General features: G+C 42.9%; 2 protein-coding genes and 1 long non-coding RNA gene across 4 annotated transcripts in view; 1 reads left to right on the top strand and 2 right to left on the bottom strand.

Moving 5' to 3' along the window:
- Positions 1-1,042: 1,042 nt before the first annotated feature.
- Positions 1,043-16,799, top strand: LRP2BP (LRP2 binding protein). Of its 2 annotated transcripts, none has more exons than XM_081926372.1 (9): positions 1,043-1,366; positions 4,057-4,189; positions 5,819-5,931; positions 6,971-7,078; positions 9,476-9,618; positions 10,782-10,887; positions 13,291-13,514; positions 16,285-16,450; positions 16,629-16,799. In XM_081926372.1, exons 2-9 carry the CDS (start codon positions 4,081-4,083, stop codon positions 16,692-16,694), a joined length of 1,035 nt encoding a protein of 344 aa, XP_081782498.1. In that variant the 5' UTR covers positions 1,043-1,366; positions 4,057-4,080; the 3' UTR covers positions 16,695-16,799. The 2 variants fall into 2 exon arrangements, with proteins under 2 accessions (XP_081782498.1, XP_081782499.1); XM_081926373.1 differs by lacking the exon at positions 1,043-1,366 and adding an exon at positions 1,994-2,181.
- LOC309378356 lies at positions 9,787-16,351 on the bottom strand. Its single transcript, XR_014172028.1, has 4 exons — positions 16,263-16,351; positions 14,974-15,041; positions 13,613-13,693; positions 9,787-10,128 (listed from the first exon to the last, which is right to left on the bottom strand). It is a non-coding gene; the product is annotated as an uncharacterized lncRNA (long non-coding RNA).
- Positions 16,800-18,029: 1,230 nt separating the features above from the next.
- Positions 18,030-23,625, bottom strand: part of SNX25 (sorting nexin 25) — a 51,033-nt gene continuing 45,437 nt past the window's right edge. Inside the window, exons 15-19 of the mRNA XM_081926347.1 lie at positions 22,531-22,648; positions 21,492-21,558; positions 20,157-20,338; positions 19,516-19,616; positions 18,030-18,618 (exon numbers count right to left, since the gene is read on the bottom strand). Of these exons, the coding sequence (XP_081782473.1) occupies positions 18,538-18,618; positions 19,516-19,616; positions 20,157-20,338; positions 21,492-21,558; positions 22,531-22,648 (549 nt within the window). The 3' untranslated portion in view covers positions 18,030-18,537. The remainder of the gene's footprint in view (positions 18,619-19,515; positions 19,617-20,156; positions 20,339-21,491; positions 21,559-22,530; positions 22,649-23,625) is intronic.

Here is a 23,625-nt window from a genome sequence, read left to right as displayed (position 1 = left end):
AAAACTAATTCTAAACCTAGCAAATACATTCACTAAAGTTGTTTGTCCTCAGAAATATTTCCTGTCCCATGCACACATGCAGCATCTTAGTTTGACGGCTTCTTGATGAAACAGAATCAAGAGCTAATTCAGTCTGGTTTTAATCCTGATTTTTCGACAGAATCGTTAAGATGCTACATAATGAAGCAAGAAGAAAGCTTTGAATCTTGCTTCTTCTCTTGTCTGGGTCTTGTGTAAAGGGAAAGATGCGTGCATCTCCCCGCTGCCAATTTACAGAACAGCTAGAAATGTAAGAGAGAACAATTTACACTTTGTCACTGCCGCTGTGCCACCAGCAGTGAGTCCTAAATATTTTAGCACATATCTGTAACTCAGGTTTCCCAGCACCTGACACTCTCTACCTTTTATGAGTAGGTAGCGCTTTTCTGTAAAACACTATAGTTGTAATTTTAAACTAGAAGTCTTAACTGTCACAGACATGGAAGGATGCAGTTTGCATACCGCTGCATTTCCTCTCAAATTGACCATCTTGCACGGAATCACTGCAGTGTCCCACCTAGACAGGAAGGACAGAATTAAAACATCAAATTTGTGCACCTCCCTCCGGAGATGCAATTTGGGGTAAATTAGCATTAGCCACAAGCACAGCAACATAACAGAATAAAATTACTTCGGTAACAACAAAACTCCCGCAGTCAAAGCCATGCAGCGAAATGCTTCAGGAGAGCTGGTACTGTGAGCAAACCATAAGGCATATATATCAATTGGAATTAGCTATTACAAGCCAGATTATTCCAGTAGCTTCCTGCCTCACGTGCTTGCATATGCTCAGAGGCACTCTTCTTTTTATCATCACTTTCCCAGAAGCCCCTCTTGACTTTGGCTAGGTTGCAATGTTGTAAATTATGTATTTATTTGTTTGTTTATTGTGATGGACTGCCCTGTTTTGCTGCTGAGGAGACAACGAAATGCTCCCTCGTCGCAGGCAGCTTCTGGAGTGCGCGCACATTACCCTGTCATCCCGCCTCCTTACCGGCACTGAGGAGGATGAGGAGAAGCGGGGCGGGGCTGTCTGTGACCCGACCGCGCGCGCGCGCCCCTCGTTTGCCCCGCCCTCAGCAGAGCGAACAAAGGATTCCCGCTCCCTCAGCGCCTCCTTCCCACAATCCGCTCCCCGCCAAGCGCTCGCGCCCGCCGCAGCACTCGAAGAGGCGGGGCACTGGGAGAGGGCGGGTCTTCCTGGGGGGCTCATAGGCGGCGTTGCCAAGCAACGCGAAGCTGGCAGGAGGCGGACGCTGAGAAGCGGGAGAGAGAGTGAGCGCGCGCGCGCGCGCGCAGTTCGCCATGGGAACCGGTGGTCAATTCAGTGAGTCGCGCGCGCGGGGGAACCGAATCGGGCGGGTTCATTTTCTCTTTCCATGCACTTCTCTCCCTCTTTCTCTCTCCCGCCCCCCCCCCCCGCACACAAGAAAGCGCCTGGTTTTGCCCCCTCGCAAATGTTACAGTGGTATATTTTTAAGTACTGGGTTTCGAACGCCACTTGAAGTCACACACGCATCAGAGCCCGCGGCTAAATCACAGGTGCACGGGTTAATTTTGGTGGCGCTAGTGCACTCTGCGCATGGTCAGAGGGCACACCGCAGTCTCGGCGACCACCTGAGCACCATCCCCTGGCACGGAAAGTGTTCTGAGCTCTAGAAGCTCCGGTTCGAATTAAGACACACCCGCCTTTCCCTGTTTCGCTCAGCTGTTGGGGGCAATTCCTCCGACGAGACGTGGGGAAGGAAAGGGACACCCTCGCCCTCCAGATTTCCGAAGGAGGGGCGAGAGGCAGCCATGGTCACAGAATCGTCGTCATCATCATCATCATCACATCACTGACCACCATCATAATAAGCTGAGAGGGTCCATATAGTGATGAGGAAGTTCACTCAGGATCGGGGACCTTCTAAAACACAGGATAAGTCACCAGTGCGCCTAGTTTTTCTTCTTCATGTCCTACATGTGTGAGAATCTCCCCTTGTAAACAAAACGTTTCTCCAGACTTAGAGGTTAATCCCTTTTGGTCTGTGAACAAGGCATTTATTTCCACAGTAATAGGGTCAGGAAAGTCCTTTTGACCTTAGCAGGACTCTTTGCTAGGATCCTGGCAACAGACTGTTGGCACAGATTGATATTGGAGTAAGTTTTAGGCGCTTCTTGTTGGCCTTTGTCTGTCTCGAGAGACAATGGAGTGCGCCTCCGGGGGTGAAGTCAAACGGCTGCGTTAGGACTGAAGTGACGCCCCCAGGGCGCAAGTCTGGGCAGTGTGTATGGAGGTCCTGGATGTGGGTGGCACTGTGGTCTAAACCACTGAGCCTCTTGGGCTTGTCGATCAGAAGGTCGGCAGTTCGAATCCCCACTACGGGGTGAAGTCCTGTTGCTCTGTCCCAGCTCCTGCCAACCTAGCAGTTCGAAAGCATGCTATATACATAGGTATCTGCGGCGGGAAGGTAAGTGGTGTTTCCGTGCACTGTTTTCCGTCACGGTGTTCTGTTGCGCCGAAAGCGGTTTAGTCGTGCTGGCCACATGACCCGGAAAGCTGTCTGCAGACAAACTCTGGCTCCCTCGGCCTGAAAGCAAGATGAGCACTGCAACCCCATGGTTGCCTCTGACTGGACTTAACCATCCAGGGGTCCTTTACCTTTACCTGGGATGTCCAGATGGTAAGACCCCTGCCCCACTCTCGGCCTTGCTGATGTGGTCCAAACAAAGGCTGTTAAAGGCATTTGTGGAACCAGGTTGGCTGCAGGAGTTGCCAGGAGGTGTACAAGATGCTATCCAGCAGTCTTAGGGACTCCACACTGGAATTGTATAGGGTTTACTCCTGAGCCTTTTCTTCTCCCAAAGATATCCCACAGGGCAGTGGAGGTTCAGGATTAGAGTTTTCTTTCTTCTAGATTCCCAGGTTGACAAGTCTCACATGCCCATCACTTCCCTCTCTACAGCATGTGCCGAAACCACCTTGTTGACTGTTGGGCCCAGTAGCGGTCTTGTCCTCTCAATCTGTCAGAGCCTGTCTTCACATGCAGGGGAAGTCCCTAACTCAACAAGGGTTTGAGAGCCGTTGTGTGGCCACTGTTGCATGCTGACAGCTTCTAGGAACCCCCAATGAGAGTTGAGTGCAAGGAGTGTGCTGCCTTGAGCTTCTTGGGGAAAGCGCAGGTTAAAAACATACAAAATAAATGTCATTATGTTGCAGGGAAGACTTGCCAAAGGATTTGTTGCTACCATAACACAATGGAGGAAAGCAAAACTATGGAACCTCATAAGATTTTGCGCCGGGCCCTGTCACACTGAGAATGTTTGTGCTGTTCTGGATTTAGGATGTGTTTTATAAAAACCAGATGACAGAACGGAGGGAAGTCGATGACTCGGTAGAGCTAAAAATTTATAAAGGGAGATATGATGTTATTATAACGTTAAAAATGGAAAAGCAATAAAAATATTATGAAAAAGAGAGAATGTTTGTGCTGTTCTGCAGAGCCCAAGGCAGGGCAGAGCAAACTTTTTAAAAAAAGTATACAAGATGACCCCCCCCCCAAGTTTGCTTTCTCTTATCCTATTTTGAGCCCTTGTTAGTAAAAGTTTTCAATTGCCTGGAAATGTGTATGTATGTAGCCAACAGCATATCTGCTTGTTTTCAAATGTTGGATTAGTGGTATGTGTAGACATCAGGCATCTCTTTTTTTTTTTTTTTTTTTTGGCCTCCTGTTTCAAATCAAGCCTCTCAACTGTTTGGAGCCTGGCCAAGATCAGGCAAAGTGTAGAAGGTGCCCTTCATATAAGAGGCCTTTGAAAGTTTCTGGCACTGTGCGTTCCCATAAAGGTAAATGTAGGTAGTATTAAAAATCAGCATGAGATGTTCCTCTTAAGAAGAGAACCTTAGAGGATTAGATTGTAGCTTCTGAATCTCTTATTTTTGATGGCTGAATGAGGCGCAAGTAGTAATTATTCTGTGGTCCTCACAATCTCCCAAGCCTGGGCATTTACTCCTAATTTATTCATTTATTCCAGAAAGAAAGTGTTTGAAAGAAAGAAATGGAGCTGACCAGTGAGCCTCTGCCTCAAGAAAGTAGAAGCGAGACCATTCTCCAAACCATCTCAAAGCTCCAGGTTTCTGAATCAGGAGAGTTCAAACCTGACCCAAGTAATTATTATTCATTAAATTTGTATACTGCCCTTGATCTGTAGATCTCAGGGTGATTTACAGCATACAAATACACTACAAAAACACTGAATACATAATAAGAACAAGAACAAAACAAACCAGTAACACACACCCCAACCTCCCACAAACACATTTAAAAGGACCTAGGATGTTAGTCAACCAAAGTCCTGGTTGAAGAGGAACATTTTTTCAACTAGCACCTAAAGGTGTACAGTCATCCCTCGGGTTACAGACGCTTCAGGTTGCGTTTTTTGGGGGTTATGGACCCGCCGAAACCCGGAAGTACCAGAACGGGTTATTTCCGGGTTTCGGCGATCACGCTTTGCGCAGAAGCGCTAAATTGCAACCCGTGCGTGCGCAGATGTGGTGCTGCAGGTTGCGAACGTGCCTCCCACACGGATCACGTTCGCAACCCAAGCATCCACTGTATAATGAAGACTCTGGTGCCTAGGCTGTTCGATTTTTCATTCCATATCCCATGGATGGTATCATTAAAAAAAAAATCTGTTGACAGTAGTTGACTGGGGCTGATGAGAGCTGGAGTCTCACAACATCTGGAGAACACACATTCCCATCTCTGCTGTGAAGTAACACTCCTGCGCACTGCAGCTTCTGAGCTGAATGAAAGCATATTCTTTAGTAGAGAGGTGCTGCTTCTTTACTTCATCCGTTGTGGTGTATAAGCAATGTATATAGCCACACACATCCTTTTTTGTTGCAGCCTCTAGCCCACACCCAGGGTGAGGATGAATGAAGGGAAGAGATGGTGCTTGTGTGTTTGTGTGAATGGATGTTTGTGTGTGTGTGTGTGTGTGTGTGTGTGTGTGTGTGTAGGGGGCATGGATGAGAGGGAGTGTCCCACACCCACCTACTTCTTGCTTTGGTCCCACCTATCGCCACCAGTATTGCAGTCCTTAGCTCTGAAAAGATTGTCTTCCTCTGGCTTGTGGGATCTGCTACCACTTTCCTAAACACAGGGAAGAAAAGAACCTCCGGTTAACAAGGAGCTTTGTTCCTTGATCTTAATTTTGCTTCAAGGTCAGATTTATTTTCCAGGAACATTTTGAAATCATTCGGGCACATTGACACAAAGAGGGCAATCTGTGCAATGTGTGCATGGGCCTGCTTTCAGGATTGGGCCCCTCAGGTGCCAAGGAGTGTTGTAGATTTTTTTAAATAAAAAGAATACACATACAGTGAATGGTGGGTTTGTTCCGCAAGCATATTTCCTGGCAGATGGTGTGGTCAGCTTTGATATTCCTGTGGATATGGCTGTTGAAGGTAAGGGGGCTGAATTTTGGCTCTCCTTCTCCCCAGATTAATCAGGCACTGTAAAAATTGACTGTGCCATCTGTATAGCTGGTACACACAGGCAGATATTGTTGTGTACGGTGATCTTTGGATTGGGGCCACTTACTTTGGCTGCAAGCCCCAAGTTGTATTTCGCAGGATGCATGCAGACAATATCAAAAGTCCGAAGACTGTTTAATGCAGCTTCTAGTGTAGCAAAACAAGAACTACGTCATCTCATAGGTGATGATAATGCAATGAATATTGTTTTAAAGTTTCAGGATCAAATACTATTTTTGTTTTTTGCTTTTTAAACAGAGATTTACAGTCACGAGTATCTGCTTTCAAGGGCTGAATTGTTACTGGAAAAGCGGATTAAAAATGGAGATCCTTTGGCCTCTTTTCTCAGAGGGCAGATGTATTTTGAAGAGGTGGGACTTTGCGCACAGACCATATACATACATGAAGAAGTTTGAAATTGTGTTGAAAAAGTATCAGTGTCAAAATGTGGGATTAAGAATTCAGATGCCAATATGTTAGGAAAATTCACAACCATTTACCAGGTCAGATTGGTGTAATATGCTCAAACTGGCTCATTTTCTATCTGCTGTAAGGGGAGAAATTTTAAGGGGAATCTTCCTGTCCTGCCAGGAAGATGCAGAATTTCAAGTTTATTCATCCTTTTATAGTGCTCAGGACTTATATTATTCTATTCAGGCTTTACATCTTTACTTTTATTTTACTGATTTCAATATGTGCTGAAATTGGGCCCAACAATTTAAGGGGCAATCCAGTGATTTGCCAGAGATTCAGAATTTTATGTTGTTGTATGTAGTTTTATTTGGGTATGGGTCAGTTTTATGTAAACTTAAGTCATTTTTATGCAGATCTGTAGTTTGCTAACATTCATGCTTTGTGATGTCCAATGGCTAGATACAAATGAAGAAAATGAAATCCATTTAGAACTCCACCCATTTCTCCAGTGATCCTTTGTGGCTCAGTGGGAACCCCGATATCAACTCAGACTTGTCCAGTGACCTCAGTGAAGGAAACTGCTCTCTGTACACAGCCCATCACAAAAGCACACACAAAGCTTTGGGTTCGTGTGACTTGTTCTTTCCAGTGGTTTCTTCCCAAGAACCTCTCTTCTGTAGTCTTTGCATTTCTGTTTTGGGGAGCAGGCAGAGAACCTGGCCTGTTTAACAGGATAACAAAAACAGCTAGTTCTTATTCCAAGGTTATCTGCTGAAAGTGACATGCATCTCTCATGGCTTGGATCCAGGCATTTCAACGTGTTTTATTAAATAGTTCGCATAATTTCCATATTCCAGGATGTCTAGTTGCAGTTTCTGGGTTGGATTTTATATTTTCTTTACAATATTTTACGTTAAAATGGCACAATTGTATCCCAAAGGCTTCAGTAGCTAGATTTAATCCTGAGTATTTGATCTCTCGTTGTTTCTTGCACAGGGATGGTATGAAGAGGCATTGCAGCAGTTTGAACAAAACACAGATTTTCAGTCCATGTATCAACTAGGTGTAATGTACTATGATGGACTGGGGACCCCACCAGATCCTGTAAGTTGCAACCAGATTGGTCCCCCCCCTTTGGTTATTCATTAGGTAACAACTTTTCTTACTTAACAGCATGAATTTCAAAGGTGCAGATTAATAAGCAAATGTCTGAAGCATAACATCATTGGGCAGAGCAAATCTGTGGAGCCAGAAAGCAGAGGATGCTTCTAGACTGTTAGCCTTTTCAGTTGGCAAATTCAGTCACTGATAAAGTCAGGTTGTGCAATCATAGTTTATTGGGGGGCCTTTGCCCCCCCAAACACGCAATTCTGAGAGCGCTGTGCTTTTTATTTATTAAATTTCTATACCGTCCTTCATCTGAGGATCAGAGGACAACTTACAATATAAAAAACACAAAAATTCATACCATAGTAACAAACAAAAGCAATAACCCAGCCCCACAATTTAAAAGGCCATAGATTGTTTCGCCAAAGGCCTGAGAGTGAAAAGGAGGTCTATCCATGGAAAAGGTGGTCTAAAATATTCTATGGCCTCTGAGAGGCCCTACAGAGAATCATAGGAATGTGCCCTAAATATGGTAGGCAGAGTCCAATATTTTCACAGAGAGACTTTCTTAGTGCTTTTATTATGATCTTTTGGGTGCTAAGTAAAAATTTTTTTAAAAAAATCTGTACAAGCCTTTTTTTTAAATCAGGCTGTCAAAGTCAGATCTGTAATTTGCTGTACATTTGTGCTGCTGTCTTGGTTTTTCCCCACTCTACTGGTAAAAATAAATTTATGCAGCAAATAATTGTTTTAGACTTTTTGTGAGCAGCCTGGAGAACATGTACCAGGTGGCCTACATAGATGCTGGGTAGTATGCAATGCTACTACAGTGGTACCTTGGTTCTCAAACTTAATCCATTCCGGGAGTCCGTTCAAAAACCAAGGTGCGGCTTCTGATTGGCTGCAGGAGCTTCCTGCAGTCAGGTGGAAGCTGTGTTGGACATTCGGCTTCTGAAAAACGTTCGCAAAATGGAACACTTACTTCCGGGTTTCAGGCGTTCAGGAGCCAAAACAAACGAGTACCAAGGCGTTCGAGAACCAAGGTACGACTGTAGTTCTGCCCCTGAGTGCTGCATTCATGCTAGAGCTAGAATGTATGCATATGTGAATTCTGATACAAGGTTTTTTTTTAAAAAAAAATGAAAATGAAGAAATTTATATGCTGCCCAGTTAAATTAAGTTTTAAAAGCCAATTACTGTATTAAGTTTCTGATTGCCGGTCCATCTTAATCATATGAAATATTTCCTAATGTCACTAGAGGGCAATATATTTGTTACATTGCGGGGTGGGGGTCATTGTAATTTCCAAAGGAAATACTGCACGTGAAACCAAATGAAAAAAGCAGATAAAATTGTGAGGAAATCAGGCACACTATGCATCTGGCTACAATTTACCAAACCCTTTCTGTTTTACTCAGATTGGTACTTGTAAAAAAAAAGAAGAAAAAAGAAAGATCACTACAGAGCATGCTCTAGCACATCCTGGGGAACTGGGCTGTTCTCCAAGTCTGTTGGCAGGTATAGAGAGGCAGGATTTTCCAGATGTGTTTCTGGGTTCCCATAGAAGGTGAAAGTAAGACCAAGTGGGTTTTCACACAACTGCTTGCGGGAAAGGACGACGACAATCAGCAAACCACTACTCTCTGATTTGATGCCACAGAAGAGAGTCTCAGGAGTATGCCTGCCTTAACACAGGCATTCACCACCTAAAAAGAAATCACTGTTTCTATACTGCAAGCGTCTCCCAGAGCAGTGCCAGCAAACCAATAGAGCACAGTATTTAATCATGTATATGTTAAAAACATAAGCCATAAAACCATCTGAAATCAAACAGGCAGGAAAACCAATCTCTGGTCAGGTCCTAGCATGTTGATGGCTATATTTGGAGATAGATACGATCACTCAGGCAAACATCCTTGTGTATCACATACCTTACTTGTGGATCCAATGAAATACGTGTAACCCAAGATTCCATCCATGTAGACAATCCTGTTTCCAGCCATTCTGACTGGCTGCTGCGAGCCACACAATGATTGTGCCTCAAGCTTGCCAGAGAAGCCTCCCCAACTGGAATACATTTCTGCCTCCTTAGAATGGCAGAAGTATCATTTCCCAAAACTTTACCTTGATCCTAATAGTCCTATACTAATAATAAATAATAATAAATAATAATAATAATTTATTGTTTCTACTCCACCCATCTGGCTAGGTTTCCTGATACACAAACCTTTCTTCCCACAAACTTTCCCCCTGGTAACAAACAGTTACCCCCTTGGTAACTGCTACATTTAGTGGAATGTTAATGTTTTTGTTAAGTTTGCCAATATGGATTTCATATGCTGTGTTTGGTCGTTTTGCTATGCTGTGTATTTTTGCTGTTTTTGTCACCTACAGCAAAAGGGAATTGAATATATGGAGAAGATTATCAACTCTGGTTCCCCTAAAGCAAGGCATTTGAAGTTTGCCGCTGCCTACAACCTTGGAAGAGCTTGCTATGAAGGATGTGGAATTGAGATTTCAGAGAAAGATGCTGAACGGTAACCTTCACGAGACATCTGTGCTATGTGGATGCACTTTTGAGAAAGGTCACATGCGTTAATGCCTCTTTCACGCACACACACAGTCTTTGCCTCGTCACACCACATAGCTATTTTACTGGTAGGAAATGTGCATTTTCTCAGCATGGAGACGAGGGGCTCAGTCTGCCATTTTTCCACTTCATTGTAATTGCATCTGGACACTGCAATATAGAACAGCCCTAAAGCAGGAGTGGGGAACCTTTGTTGTTGTTTTTCACTTGTCAAAGCCAGTATTCACTTAGGAGTAATCTGTCAGGTGTCATTGGTGGGCAGGGACAGAGCCACTTTGTCCGTGCATGCTATCACCTTTTAAAATACATTTCATTCCCTTCTCCATCACCTCCACATAATGGGTTTGGCTGCCAGGAGATGGAACAACAGATTAATTTTGCCAGAGGTCTGAGCGATAACTTACAGAGGGCTTTTTAACTCTCCACCTTCCATTGCTTCATCTGTCTTGGGCTGGATCTAGACACATCAAAGAAGCATTTCAGTTTAAAGCATTGCAAATTTAAACAGGGAAAACAGGTAGAGAAAAATGGGATTCCACATCGCCATCTGGTGACACAATGTTATATTGCACATAAAGGTAAAGGGACCCCTGACCATTAGGTCCAGCCGTGGACTACTCTGGGGTTGCGCTGCTCATCTCGCTTTATTGGCCGAGGGAGCCTGTGTACAGCTTCCAGGTCATGTGGCCGGCGTACAACTTCCGGGTCATGTGGCCAGCATGACTAAGCCGCTTCTGACGAACCAGAGCTGTGCCCGTAAACGCCATTTACCTTCCCGCCGGAGCGGTACCTATTTATCTACTTGCACTTTGATGTGCTTTCGAAATGCTAGGTTGCAGGAGCAGGGACCAAACAATGGGAGCTCACCCCGTTGCGGGGACTCGAACCGCCGACCTTCTGCTCAGCAAGCCCTAGGATGTGGTTTAACCCACAGCGCCACCCGCGTCCCATATCGCACGTGCAACACACATAAATCGCTTTTTCTTTACCAGTGTAGCTCTGTCCATTGCTTCTCCCCATATAAAATCAGTCAGTGAGCCACAGGTTACCTATGCCTGTTTTAAGAGGAACGGGCCAACCATGCCACTCATGTTTTTCTATGTCTTCCAGTTTATGGTTTATTGCTGCAGACCACGGGAACCCAAAAGCAAGTGTAAAGGCTCAAACAGCCCTTGGGATGCTGTATTCAGCAAAGCATCGAAAGGATCTGAAAAAGGTATGTGTCCTGCTTTGGCTTACATCACAAAGCTTGGTTCAGGTGTGCTGTCCAGTTAAATGAGGCTCTTGTGATTTAGTTGTGGCAAGAATCAAGTGAGTAGTACAAAATACTTGTGTATCCACAACTGGTTTGCAATGAAAGGTTGCCAAGCAATTTAAGGTGTTTCTTAAGTACCTGGTGCCTTTTAACATGCAGCACTTTTTGCCAGGGGAAGAAAGTTTTACAGCAGCACTGCCCCTGATCCGCTTGTAGCTGTAGGCAACTAGGTATGTGTAAGAGCTATTTCAGGGGTCAGCAAACTTTTCAGCAGGGAACCAGTCCACTGTCCCTCAGACCTTGTGCGGTCTCTCTCTCTCTCTCTCTCTCTCTCTCTCTCTCTCTCTCTCTCTCTCTCTCTCTCTCTCTCTCTCTGTATATATATTTGGGGGGATGAACAAATTCCTATGCCCCACAAATAACTAAGAGATGCATTTTAAATAAAAGCACACATTCTGCTCATGTAAAAACACCAGGCAGGCCCCACAAATAACCCACAGATTCATTTTAAATAAAAGGACACATTCTACTCATTTAAAAAAATGCTGATTCCCAGACTATCTGTGGGCCAGATTTAGAAGATGATTGGGCCGGATTCGTCCCCCGGGCCTTAGTTTGCCTACCCATGAGCTAGTGGCTCTTTGTGAAGCTACATCCCCATTTGCATCAAAAGATGATCCAGCCATTCTGACACTTATGAGAACTTATGAGTATCCAGCTGCACATTGGCAGTGCATGTAGAAGCCTGGTTATACAGGCAAATCCTTCTTCCTTGATTGAGGGAAAAATACCTATTATTTTTTCTCTATGTGAATAGGGTCTCCCCTCAAACATGCTTGGTATATTAAACCATTTAGAAGAGCTAGCTTTTACTACCTTTCAGAATAAACTAAGAGGCACACTAGCCTTTCACCTTATCTGAATTTAGGGTACCGGATACCCATCTCACTTAGGATCGTTGCCAGAGCAAGAAGTGAAATGTGTGGTTTACCCCTCAAGCCATTTGCTTCCCTGAGTTTTCAAGCAAAACACACTTCCCCCATTTCAGCCATTTTTGCCTTAGCTTTCAAATACCTAGGAGAAAGAAGGATCCAACTTGCACCAATATAAACTCAAATCATTCCCCCCTGCCCCAGAAACTGAGCCACAGCAATTATGAGAATAGTTTAATGTACTGTTGTATACTACCCTGCAATCGGCAGATGAAGGGCAGTGTAGAAATAAAATGAAGATGATAGCAGCACTACAAAGAAAAAGAATGAAGTTGTACGTTGGCAAAAGCAAAATTCACTTTCGACCCTTTGACATTTGTGGCCAGGTTTGCGTAATGAAACACTAATGAGCTGCGTGGGTTGGCACATCAGACTTGAATCTCATGATAACAGCATTAGTCATTTGAAGGAAGGCTTGAACATCCTGGGGTAATTTAACAACCAGTCTTTTCTTAATGCCATGAGCTCAACATTTCAAAAAACAAGAAGGCATTAAATATCAGAGAAGTTCTGCATTTATAACTAAGCAAAACATCTGGCAGGCTGTAAATAGAAACATTGGCTTGCTCTTTTTAAAAGACTGTGTTCTAAGATTAAGTGCTCAAACACACTTCCACTTGTCCCACTGCTTTCCCCCAGGAAAACGTGCTGTTTACCGCTGAATCAGAACAAAATGTCAATTGGGTTTTCTGCGGATCAACGTTTGTTCTAATTCAACAGCAATTGGGAATTGCCAACATTTTTGGGACCGTGAACAAGCAGGAGAAACTGTGACCAAGGCCACACTACAACCTGTTCTATGGGCTGCAACAGAATGTTTCTTTCAAGCCTGATTTCAGCCAGGGCAGGGGACCCCGTAGGCGTCAGCAAAAGCCCCTGTGGGAACCACATTGGTACCCCCTAGTCTATGTAATCCTGCCAACCTAGCAGTTCGAAAGCACGTTAAAGTGCAAGTAGATAAATAGGTACCGCTCCGGTGGGAAGGTAAACAGCGCTTCCATGCGCTGCTCTGGTTTCGCCAGGAGCAGCTTAGTCATGCTGGCCACATGACCCGGAAAAACTGTCTGCGGACAAACGGTCAGCTCCCTCGGCCAGTAAAGCGAGATGAGCGCCACAACCCCAGTCGTTTGCGACTGGACTTAACTGTCAGGCGTCCTTTACCTTTACTTTTTTTAGTCTATGTAATAAGAGAGCCCTCAAATCAGTTGGCTAAAGTGCCAATGACATGTAATTTAATGGCCGTTATGTTATGGTGATTACAAGTCTACATCTCTGCCTAGCCAGTGAGGCTGCTCGTAAGTGTATTTTGTACAGTACACATTCAACCATGTTGCCACTATATATGTGTCAAAACTCCATTCTTATCCTACAGGCCTTCTTTTGGCATTCAGAAGCTTGTGGGAATGGGAGCCTGGAATCACAGGGCATCCTTGGTCTTATGTATTTTTATGGGCACGGTGTACGTCCAAATTTAAAAGCTGCTCTGGAGTGCCTGACTGCAGCCTCAGATCGTGGGAACGTCTATGCTAAAGGTCACTTGGTGGAATATTACTACAAAAGGAAATTTTTTACAAAAGCAGCTGACTTTGCCAAAAGGTAAATTAATTCATTAGTAATTCAAGTGGATGCTGATGATGAAAACAAAGGCATTATTAGATCAGTTCCTAAAGAACAGATACATAGAAATATGGTACCTTTTAATTTTTGTGTTGCTGATCTTAAAAAAACAATTCTGCTTGTTGCAACTAAATTTCCTCTCTGCTTGACTCGCCTTGCTTTCTCCAGCAAAAGGGAAAGATTGGGGGGGGGAGAGAAGATGGACAATCAGTTTTATGTTTTGCCCTTAATATCCACTAAATTCAGGATACTAGAATTTAAGTGGGAGGAACACATGAGTTTACCCAGGAAAGGCATAATTATCTAGATCATATCTGGTGAAGCATGGTGGTAGGACAATTTTCTTCATGTCACTATTCAATAAAGAATTATTTTACTTTCCAGATCGCATGTTCAAGTGCTAAAGTAATCTTCTTCTAGCTCAAGGGTTTTTTCAGCAATACATCCAGCTTCAGTTTTAAAGCACTTGGATGTCATTTGAGAATGGAGAAATGATTCAGCACTCTCATTTTTGCCTTAATGGTTTTGCTAAATGATGTCCTAGAACTTTGGGAAATAGCTACCATTCCACTTGTTCCTACCTGGTTTGTGACAAGACTGATACATCTAACCTTTTGCCTAATGGTGCCTGTCTAAGCATGCTCATTCAGAAGCAAGGCTCACTATGTTCAGTGGGGCTTACATCTAGGAAAGTGTACATGGGTTTGCAGCCTATATCTGACATTTCTGGCAAGAGTCTGACTCTGGAGACGAGGGAATGCAGTCACAGACAGAGCAGGAGTGGGTTAGTCCAGCCCCCCTTCACCAAGAGTTCCCAGACTCAGATAGAGCAGCAGACTCAGAAGGCTTGCAGGCAGAGAGTAGGGAGGAGTAGATGACATCGAGGGGATTGCTATGCAACCAGGAGGAAGGCAGCATTTAGAGGACTCTTCTTTTGACGGGGGGGGGGGGAGGAGTCCACCCTCCTTGTCCCCGAACCAGAAGAGCTGAAAGGGAAGTATAAGAGACAAAGGACTGGACTTTGGCATCCTTTGTGCTGCGAAAGAGTGACCAACTTGTAGCTAAGAGCAGCAGGCTCGGAGCTGCTCTCTGGATGTTAATTGTAAATAAACATACCGTCAAACTGCCAGAAACTCGTTAATTCTTATCGGAGCTTACTTGCCTGCCTGAGATCATTACAAGTCACTATACTACTGTGAAATCTTTGGGCCAAACTCAACATTACATTATTCACATTGCCTGGCCTTGTACAGCTGATTTCATTTTTTGTTTAACCCAGTAGGGGCTGTGTCCCTTCTTGCTCTGCTCACCATTCCTCCACATTTACTCCAAAGTGGTTGCCCCTTCCCACCCATGCAACTACTAAGCTTGGTTTTCACCACCACAACCCCATTTCTGAAGCCACTTCTCTATTCCTTTCCTCAGCCCTGCTGTGCACCTGGTTTTGCCTTCACTGCCATGTCCATTTGTGGGCTCTGCGTCCTTTTTCTCTCACACAGGAGACGGCTGAAGAATGGAAGAGGGAGATGTTTGAGTACAATGAGAAGGGAGGGACCCTGAGAAGAGAGAACATGCTGGTGTTCTGGGAAGGGAGAGCAGGGAGGAAGCCCCCAATTAGGACTGGTACCATAGTAGGGGGAAAGCCCTATTTCCTCCCAACCCCCAGCATGCTCTCAGTCTGGATCACCACCTTCCCATGTCAGTTATTTGTTTAACACACAGCCAAACAATTTGAACATCATTATGTCTGTAAGTTGCCTTGAGTCCCATCAGGGAAAAAGGTGGGGTATAGAAAAATGTATAATAATAATAATAATAATAATAATAATAATAATATAGTCTGGCCCTTAATTCTCCCAACCTGTAATGATTAGCTTGCTTTGCTATGAGATCACAACGAAATTCTAATCTCCCACCAACTCCTTCTGACAGCAGCAGCAATGCCAGCTTTTGCAGACCCTTCTCGTTCTAATGCTGTTTTGACCAGAGCGAAAGGCTCTTAGTATTTAACGTCCCCTCCATTTTTTTCCTGAAAACAGAAACAAAAGCCCTATCAACATGCTTTTCATGTTCAGGCAAATGAGCATGAGAAGACAAGATGCGTGGGGGCAGGGACTATGACACAAGCCTGTCTCTGTTGCTGTTTCACAAGGAATATGGCTTTAACAACCCTTTGCTTGTCTCTTGGTTCATTTGCAAAAAGTGGAGAAGGGGCACGAGGATTTTAGCACAAAAATGCACCAATTATACAAGTTATTCCTGCTTCTTCCCTTAAACATCAACATGTAAGGATGTTGTCATGCTGAAGTTTGCGTGGCTGCTGGTAGGCCGCCACACCAACTCCAGTATTTAATGAATAAAAATAAAAACAAGTCAACAGGGCAAATGACAGGCAGGCAGGTGAGCAAACAAGCAGTGCAGTGGCAGGCAGCTCTGATAAATTTATTTAATGGCGGGGGGGGGGGGGAGGCACATCAGAGAGCTGTTTAGCAAGGCACTCTGAAGTACCTCCCTCCAGCTGTGTTAGCATTCCAGAAAACTGCTCTTTAAAGCACCTCCCCATTGCTTTAAAAGGGGTTAGCAGAAGGTGTGAGGAGAAGAGGGATAGCAAAGGGGTGGGTGAGGTGTAAAGTGAGACGTTTGATCAGATGTGGAAGAAGAACAGTTGGCAAAGTCCTAATGGCGGCCCCCAAGTGTTCTGAGAATAACTAAACTTGTATTGTGTACGTTGTATTGTGAATCCAAACAGGACTGCAGAAAATGATGACGTTGAAAAGTTAGCAAAGGCAACAGACTGCATTCCTTTTTATATAAAGAGAGGGCTTGCTATGGCTTCCTTCTACTTGGCTAGATGTCTCCAGTTTGGCCTAGGAACACAACAAGATTTAGCAGCAGCTAAAAATTATTATTCTAAGGTACGTTGCTTTAACTCTGTTAGTTCTTTGAGGCGATATTATTTGGATTTTCATTCGAAATACTTTTTTTTTAAAGTGTGTGTCCTTGTAGCTTTGTAATGTAAGTTTTATATAATACAATGAAGGTATAAAGTTCATTTGCAATTATGGTCACTCTAATTCATCTTTGTGTTTATAGGCATGCAGGCTGGATCCCGATCTGGCTTCTGAACTTGAGCTACTGGCTAATCATGGGAGAATTTAGAACATCATTTTGATGAATCTGAGCAAGTTCCGGCAGTTTGTCTTTATAACGACAAATGTCAGTTGTCGTTCAGCTTTTGATAAATCATGGTTATTATTTCAAGCATTTTAGGCACATAATGTTCTGATTATCTTCATCTAAAAGTAAAGCATTGTATGACTTATTTTCAGTGTTACAAAACCATCCAGTTTTGGTTAACATGCATTAAGTTCAGAACTGTAGCTCTGTTACCTGGTATCAGGGTCTCTCACCATTTCTGACAATTTGCCATGCTGACTGGGGCTGATGGAATCCAACAGCATTAGGAAGGCTGTCCAACCCTAGTTTACTTAATAAAAAGTGCATCGTTAAATGCATCTTTCATTACCTACAAATACTTAAAAGTTTTCAAGGCCAGCTTATTAAATACCCCTCGATTCTTAGATAATTTTTCTTATTTCAATCATCAGTTGCAGCAAAAGAATACTGGAATTAAACAACTGAACCATCCTTTACATATAAAACTTAGTTGAAAAGTCCCATATCAGACCTTTCTAGTATTGCTGAACAGCAGCACACCCTGTAGATGCTGAAGCTTTACAATTTGGTCACCGTCTGTTTGTCAAGACATGCCTCTTGGGCAGCTGCATGAAACTGGTGAGCACTAAACCCTCTGCCCTGTGTAGGTTGGTGTATTGCAGAATCAAAGTAAACCGTGAGCTCAGGCATGTGGAGTTGATTACTGACACACTGTGACACATTGTGTGCATTTGAAATTGTACCGTAAAAGTCCCTTACTACTCACAAAGCTATTGGGCATTTTTTCAAGGCAGTAGTGGCTATGTTTTGAGCTGGCAAAGGACTGAGGCATCCACTCATGGAAAAGCAAAGTGGCTGTACTGCGGCATTTTTCTTTAGGAACAAGGAACTGAAAAGGGATTTTTTTCTCCATCTGTTAAGGTGTGGGAGACCCAAAAGGCTTTTGGGCCCATTCAGGCTTTGGAATACCATCACATTTCCTAGCTGGACTAAATTAAGTTTCAGAAAATTCAAAAAGCAGGAGTCTCCAGCAGTGAATTGGCAACCTTCGTGTTAAATCCAGATGTTCTTTTACCAGTGCTTTAAAAAGAGCCATGTTTAGGAAAATAGCCATATAGATGATATCAAGAGGGGATGAAAGGTTTAAATGAACAGGTTATTAGTATAATTGTTTATGCAATGAATGCCAAGTCATTCATTCATGTGATTTATGACATTAAATCTATGTTCTGCATCTTGCAGAATCAGTGCAATTCTCTCTGAAAGCAGCACTTTGACCCACTGAAAGTGTAGCTTGATTATGAAACACTACAGTTCTTTTTGTTATTTATTGCTTACAAAGGCTCCAAACTATGGGAAATCTTTGGTAAAAATAAAAACAATAAAATTTACACAATATCTTTACATATATTGCACAACAAGGCTCTTCAATACAACAAGAAAATAGAGGAATGTTCATTATCCTCAGCAAGGAAATTAACTGTACAACATTCATTGGTATACCACTAAAGCAAAATGCCTTTCATAAATGTTTTAAAATACTCTATAGTTCTTATACCTTATATTAACATTTACATTTCAATCTGCATCTTAAACAGAATTATTCATGTAACAAGTTAAATAAAAGCCAGAAACTACGCAGTGCTGGCATTCTACCGTATCGTCAGTTCTTTCAAGTCTTGTTTGCTCCATGTAGAATTTAAAAAGAAAAGAAAAAATACAAATTTGCAGTAGTCCTCAGCCAGCCCTCTGTGGAAAAGAGGGAAATAAGTTACATGTCTGCTATTAAGAACAGACATGTCTCTAGTAATTCACTTGTGCAGATTCAAACCTGAGCTGCTTTAAGCTGCTCTAAATGAGTTCGCAACTCAGGACACAGTTCAATTAGCAGCAATTCCAATAACACCTGGAAAAGAAGAGAGATTAAAAGCGTTTCCCCCCTCTTTCTGAACCGGTAATTACAAACTTGGATAGCAAGTCATTAATAGGTGCAGAGATCAAGCCCACACACCCTGCCCCCAAGGGCTACCACATGGATCCCACAGTGGTCAATTCAGGGACAAGAGGCATACATGGAAGGAAGCAGTTACTGTAAAGTCCACAGATTATTGTGGGGCCCTTTACGCAGAGTGGCCGTCCAGTAAAAGCCTTTTCTAAGGTATTATACCTGGTTCCACAAGATCTCGCTGGAAGCTGCCACGCAACTCTGGCGGTGGGCAGGGCACGGCCCCATGGGATTCCACCACCCCAGGCGGCTGCTTCAGACTGCCTCATGGGCAGGCTTGGCCCTGTCTGGAAGGCTACAGGTTGTCCACTATGTACTATGGTTCATTGGCTGTTTTTTAAAAAAACAATTTGCACATCTGGCACTTGTAGAACCACACATGGAAAAATGCTCTTGGTAGCCCTCTGGGGAGGACCAAATCCTTATTATTCATCAGTGTTTACTGGCACCTACAGGGCTCTGCACAGATTTTCGCATACCTACGAAGACCTCAAGCATTAGTAAATTTATCAGGTTTAGATTATCCCTCTTCCTCCCAGTCTAAAACAAAATCTCAAAGGGCACAGACCTTCAAGGGGATTTTATCTCCCAAATTCCACATTTCCCTCAGTGGATCTCGCCCATCCCTGGTTAAAACAAATTCTGCAAGTTAATTCTAAAAGGTTAGAGGATAAAACAGCTACTGTTGCAGGCCAAAGGGTAAATGCCAGAAACTAACACCAAGAATCCGAGTTCTGAGGTCTGAAGGAAGAGTAATTTTAAGTAACAAACCCATGCAATAATGTGCTGGTAACTCACATAAAGAAGATGCTTATTGGCCTTGGTTTCTTGAAGTGCATTGAAGACTTTGATTACACCATGGCGAGCATTTTGCTGACCAACAAGACTCTGTAGTGTATCTGAAAGAAAAGATATTGAATTTTGGTGACGCATCTGCTAATGTGTTTTAAGAAATTCAAATGAATCAAAAATATATATACAATGAGCAATGTAAGCTGTGTATTGAGATACTGATTCAAAAGCCTGCACATCCAAAATGTTAAAATAGATTCCTGTTATTTATCTTTTAAAAACAAATCAGAGATTTTAACATCAAGAAGAATATACTATGGAGTAATACACATGTAAAGTGCCTTTTTATTTTTAGTATTTGGGAGCAGTAGATTTAGTTCCCTATTACCTAAATGCCACCCTGACTTTTTTTTAAAAGAAACAGTTCTTCTACCCACAGAGTAACATCTGACAGATGTCAGGGATCTGTATTAATCTCATAGAATCTCATAGATTTGCTTATTAAAGTGGGCAGAGTTTAATTCTGCCTGTGGAGCGTTTTGAACATTCTAAGGGCTAAACAAATGGTAAATATTGTTTATTACCATAATCTCCTTTGATTCATTACATTCTGAACGTTAACTTGACACATGATTTGATATGCTCACCTGGAATGTTTTCAAGTAATTTTTGCTGTGCTTTCTGTTTCGTCTCCCGGCTTTGCTCTTCACTTCTGGGCTTTGAGCTGGACGCCAGTTTTCCATTTGGCCAAAAAGCATCTCGGAACACATTGATGTAGTAAACAAGCATTGGTTCACTGAAGATCCAATTTACAGTGTCACGAATTTGCCTTGAGGGAGAGGCGTCAAGAAGAAATGGTCATAATATTATAGCCAGAGTAGACATGCTTTTAACCCACTTCAAAACTTCCTAGAGACAACTTGCACATCAAGCAACAAAAACAGTGTTTCCACGAGGCAAATATCCACCTAGATACAATATGTTGCTTAGCCTTAGACAATACAGCAACTTGTACTAATCTAAATGTTACTCTTACAACTGCAATACCTAAAATTTGGAAAATAAAAAGGGGGAAGAGAGGGAGAGAGAGCTAGGAACAGGATAGCAGCAAGCAGTGAAAACTAGGTTTGAGTAAAACAATAATTGGCAGTAATAATAAAATTATACATAAATGCAGCTATAATAATATTAACTATAAAACACAAACTTTTTAAGTTTTAACTTAAAATGTGATACTACTGTATTGTTGTGGAGGGGGAAGCAGTGGTTTATTTTTATTTTTTTTAAAAAGGTAGAGGTGAATCCCACTTCAAAATGTTTGAGAAGCACTGTTCTATGGAAACATGCAAATAGCTAGAAATCCTCCATTCTCATGCCCCCTCTGGTGGCTTCTAGTCACATTATATTTCAATGCAACCACTGTGTGTCTACATCTGATACTGGGTGAAGAATTCAGCATCCTGAAACTCTTATGCTTTCATTTAAAGGGGGGGGGGGCAGGCAAGTTTCTAATCCCCAAAGCTTCAAGGACAGGTTTGGGAATTTGTAGGGCATGCCTGATGAAGTCTCAGAAGCTTGGCAATGTGCTGTGTAACTCTCATCTCCCCCATGCCTAACATAATTAGAATTATGCAAAGTAAGCAAATATATACAAATTGATGCAGATCACAAATTCGAATTTCCTTGGCACCAAATTTTGGGTAGGCCTGGCTCTCTCCCCCACCCTGCTTTCTGGTTCAGCCCTGAGTACATAAGGATTTGTGACATACAAGGCGCATGGGGAAAGTTAAGAAAGATTTGTCTGGAATTCTGAAACGAAGCTTGTGAAATTTTAACTTTCCTTTTCTACATACAAAGAAACATGCAGAAGCCAGTTTCTGAACAAACATGCTAGCCATGTCAGTGCTGTTGTCAGCTGTTCCTGCATCAAGCAGCTGATTCAGAGTACAATTCTAGAAGCAGAGAAATCGTAATGCACTCACTTGTTGATGGTTCTTCCAAAAGTGATTTGAACTAGTGCAATTAGCGTCTTCCTCACCCACTTAAACACTAAAACAAACAAAAGCAAGCAGCACACAGAGGTCAACTCCAAGCATGCAGTTAGGGTCTACTCAAATACTCTTAAGTATATGTTCACGTTATGCTGTTTACTACGTATAAATCCGCCCCCTTTTAATTACTACAAGTGATTATGTGACTTTTCCTACTCAGCAGCCTTCATAGGGAGCCCAGACAATTTTAAAAAATGGCCAGTCTTTCTAGTGAACAATTCTTTCCTAGTGCTTCCATTTGCACACAGATGGTTTAAATGTATCAGGATACAAAACTCATTTATTTATTGCTACCTATTTTCAGTGCTTTTTTTCCCCTAGAAAAAATAGGCGTCGGTACTCACCACAAAGTTGTTACAGTAAGTGTCATACTTTTTAACAACAAAAAGAGGTGCTGGTACAGTGTACCCTTGAGTACCCCCTAAAAAAAGCACTGCCTATTTTACATTGAGGATTTTAACATATAGCATGCAACACTAATACACGTTTTTCCATGTGGAAATTAGCTAAAGAGTTACACTGCTCAACATGCTCAACTTCAGAATGTTTCTTTACAGAGTTATTTCTGCAACACAGGGGCTGCGCGTTAACACTAAACCATGACTAAGACATATGCAAACGAGGTGCAGGAAACCTGATTTATGTGGGCCACGGGTAGAACAATTTTACCTGCGTAAATGTTGCAAGTGCACCTACCCAGGTCACAACCATGCTAATGCTACATGCAAAAAGCACACGTCTATGCAATGAGGTGCATGTAGAACATTTTACATACGCAAGTGCTTGATTTATGGCTCAAGTCATGTTTCCGACGGAAAACCACCTTCCCATATTAAAACCAAGCATGAAAATGTGGTGCATTTCTCTCATCCTGATGAGTGCACTCACGGAATCATAGAATTGTAGAGTTGGAAGGAACATCACCACGGTCATCTAGTCCAACCCAACAATGAACAAGACCACTGCTTACTTCCTCGCAGCTCAAATATCTCTCCTATCAGCATGAAGCAAGGCTCAGCAAGGGCATCCCGTTTCCCATCCACATCTTCTCCATAGTCAGACAGGTCGTCGTCGTCTTCAGCCTCCTCCTGGACAAACCAAACAAGCACAGGGTGGCAAAGGTGGTTCCAAATGTTATGGCGGCCATTTTTGCTCCCCATCTAAGATAGCAATCTGAGGCTGCTCCATCCGCCTAATGGTGGAGCCACCCACACTCTCCAAGTCTGTACCTCCAGCAAAAATTTATATGCCTGAGTCAGGCATCACAAATTATTTCAAATTAAACATTTAAGTAAGACGGTACTATGTAATGCCCCTGCATATATAAATCAGCTGTCAGATCCAGATTTACGCCTCTACATCTTGTAGCCGTTCAAAGGCTGACCACTTGTTTTATGCTAATGCCAATTCTTCACCTCCATAGTCCATTATCTCTTACTCTTTCTTGCCAATGAATTAGTGAGGACAGCCATAGTAGTAAAGGTTGAGCAGAAGGGGCCACCTTGATTTGTTAAGACCAATGGTGCTTCTACAGTGGTACCTCGGGTTACAGGCGCTTCAGGTTACAGGCGCTTCAGGTTACAGACTCCGTTAATCCAGAAATAGTGCTTCAGGTTAAGAACTTTGCTTCAGGATAAGAACAGAAATCGTGCTCCGGTGGCACGGTGGCAGCAGGAGGCCCCATTTAGCTAAAGTGGTGCTTCAGGTTAAGAACGGACTTCCAGAATGAATTAAGTTCTTAACCAGAGGTACCACTGTATATTGACAGACGGTTTCTAGAATACTGCCTAGGCTTTGCTGCCCAGGATTCTTGAACTGGGCGAGGCATGGCTTAGACTTGGGTCTCATGCATGCCATTGTATGTGCTTCAATCACCAAGATTTGTGTACCTGGGCACAAGCCGCAATGGATTTCACAATAGCTTTCAATGGAGCTTGAACAGTTGGTGCCAGTGAAATGTGGAGATGGCACAAACATTCATTGGCAACCTGCACTACAACTGGCAGAGCACTTTAATATGCCGTCCATTAGTTCATGTATTTAAATTAATTCTGCAGATAGTTCC

The sequence above is a fragment of the Podarcis melisellensis genome, assembly GCF_964234715.1.
Source record: "Podarcis melisellensis genome assembly, chromosome: 9".
NCBI classification, from domain to species: Eukaryota; Metazoa; Chordata; class Lepidosauria; order Squamata; family Lacertidae; genus Podarcis; species Podarcis melisellensis.
Note: the sequence above shows the minus strand (reverse complement) of the source record. Positions and strands in the feature narration are given on the sequence as shown.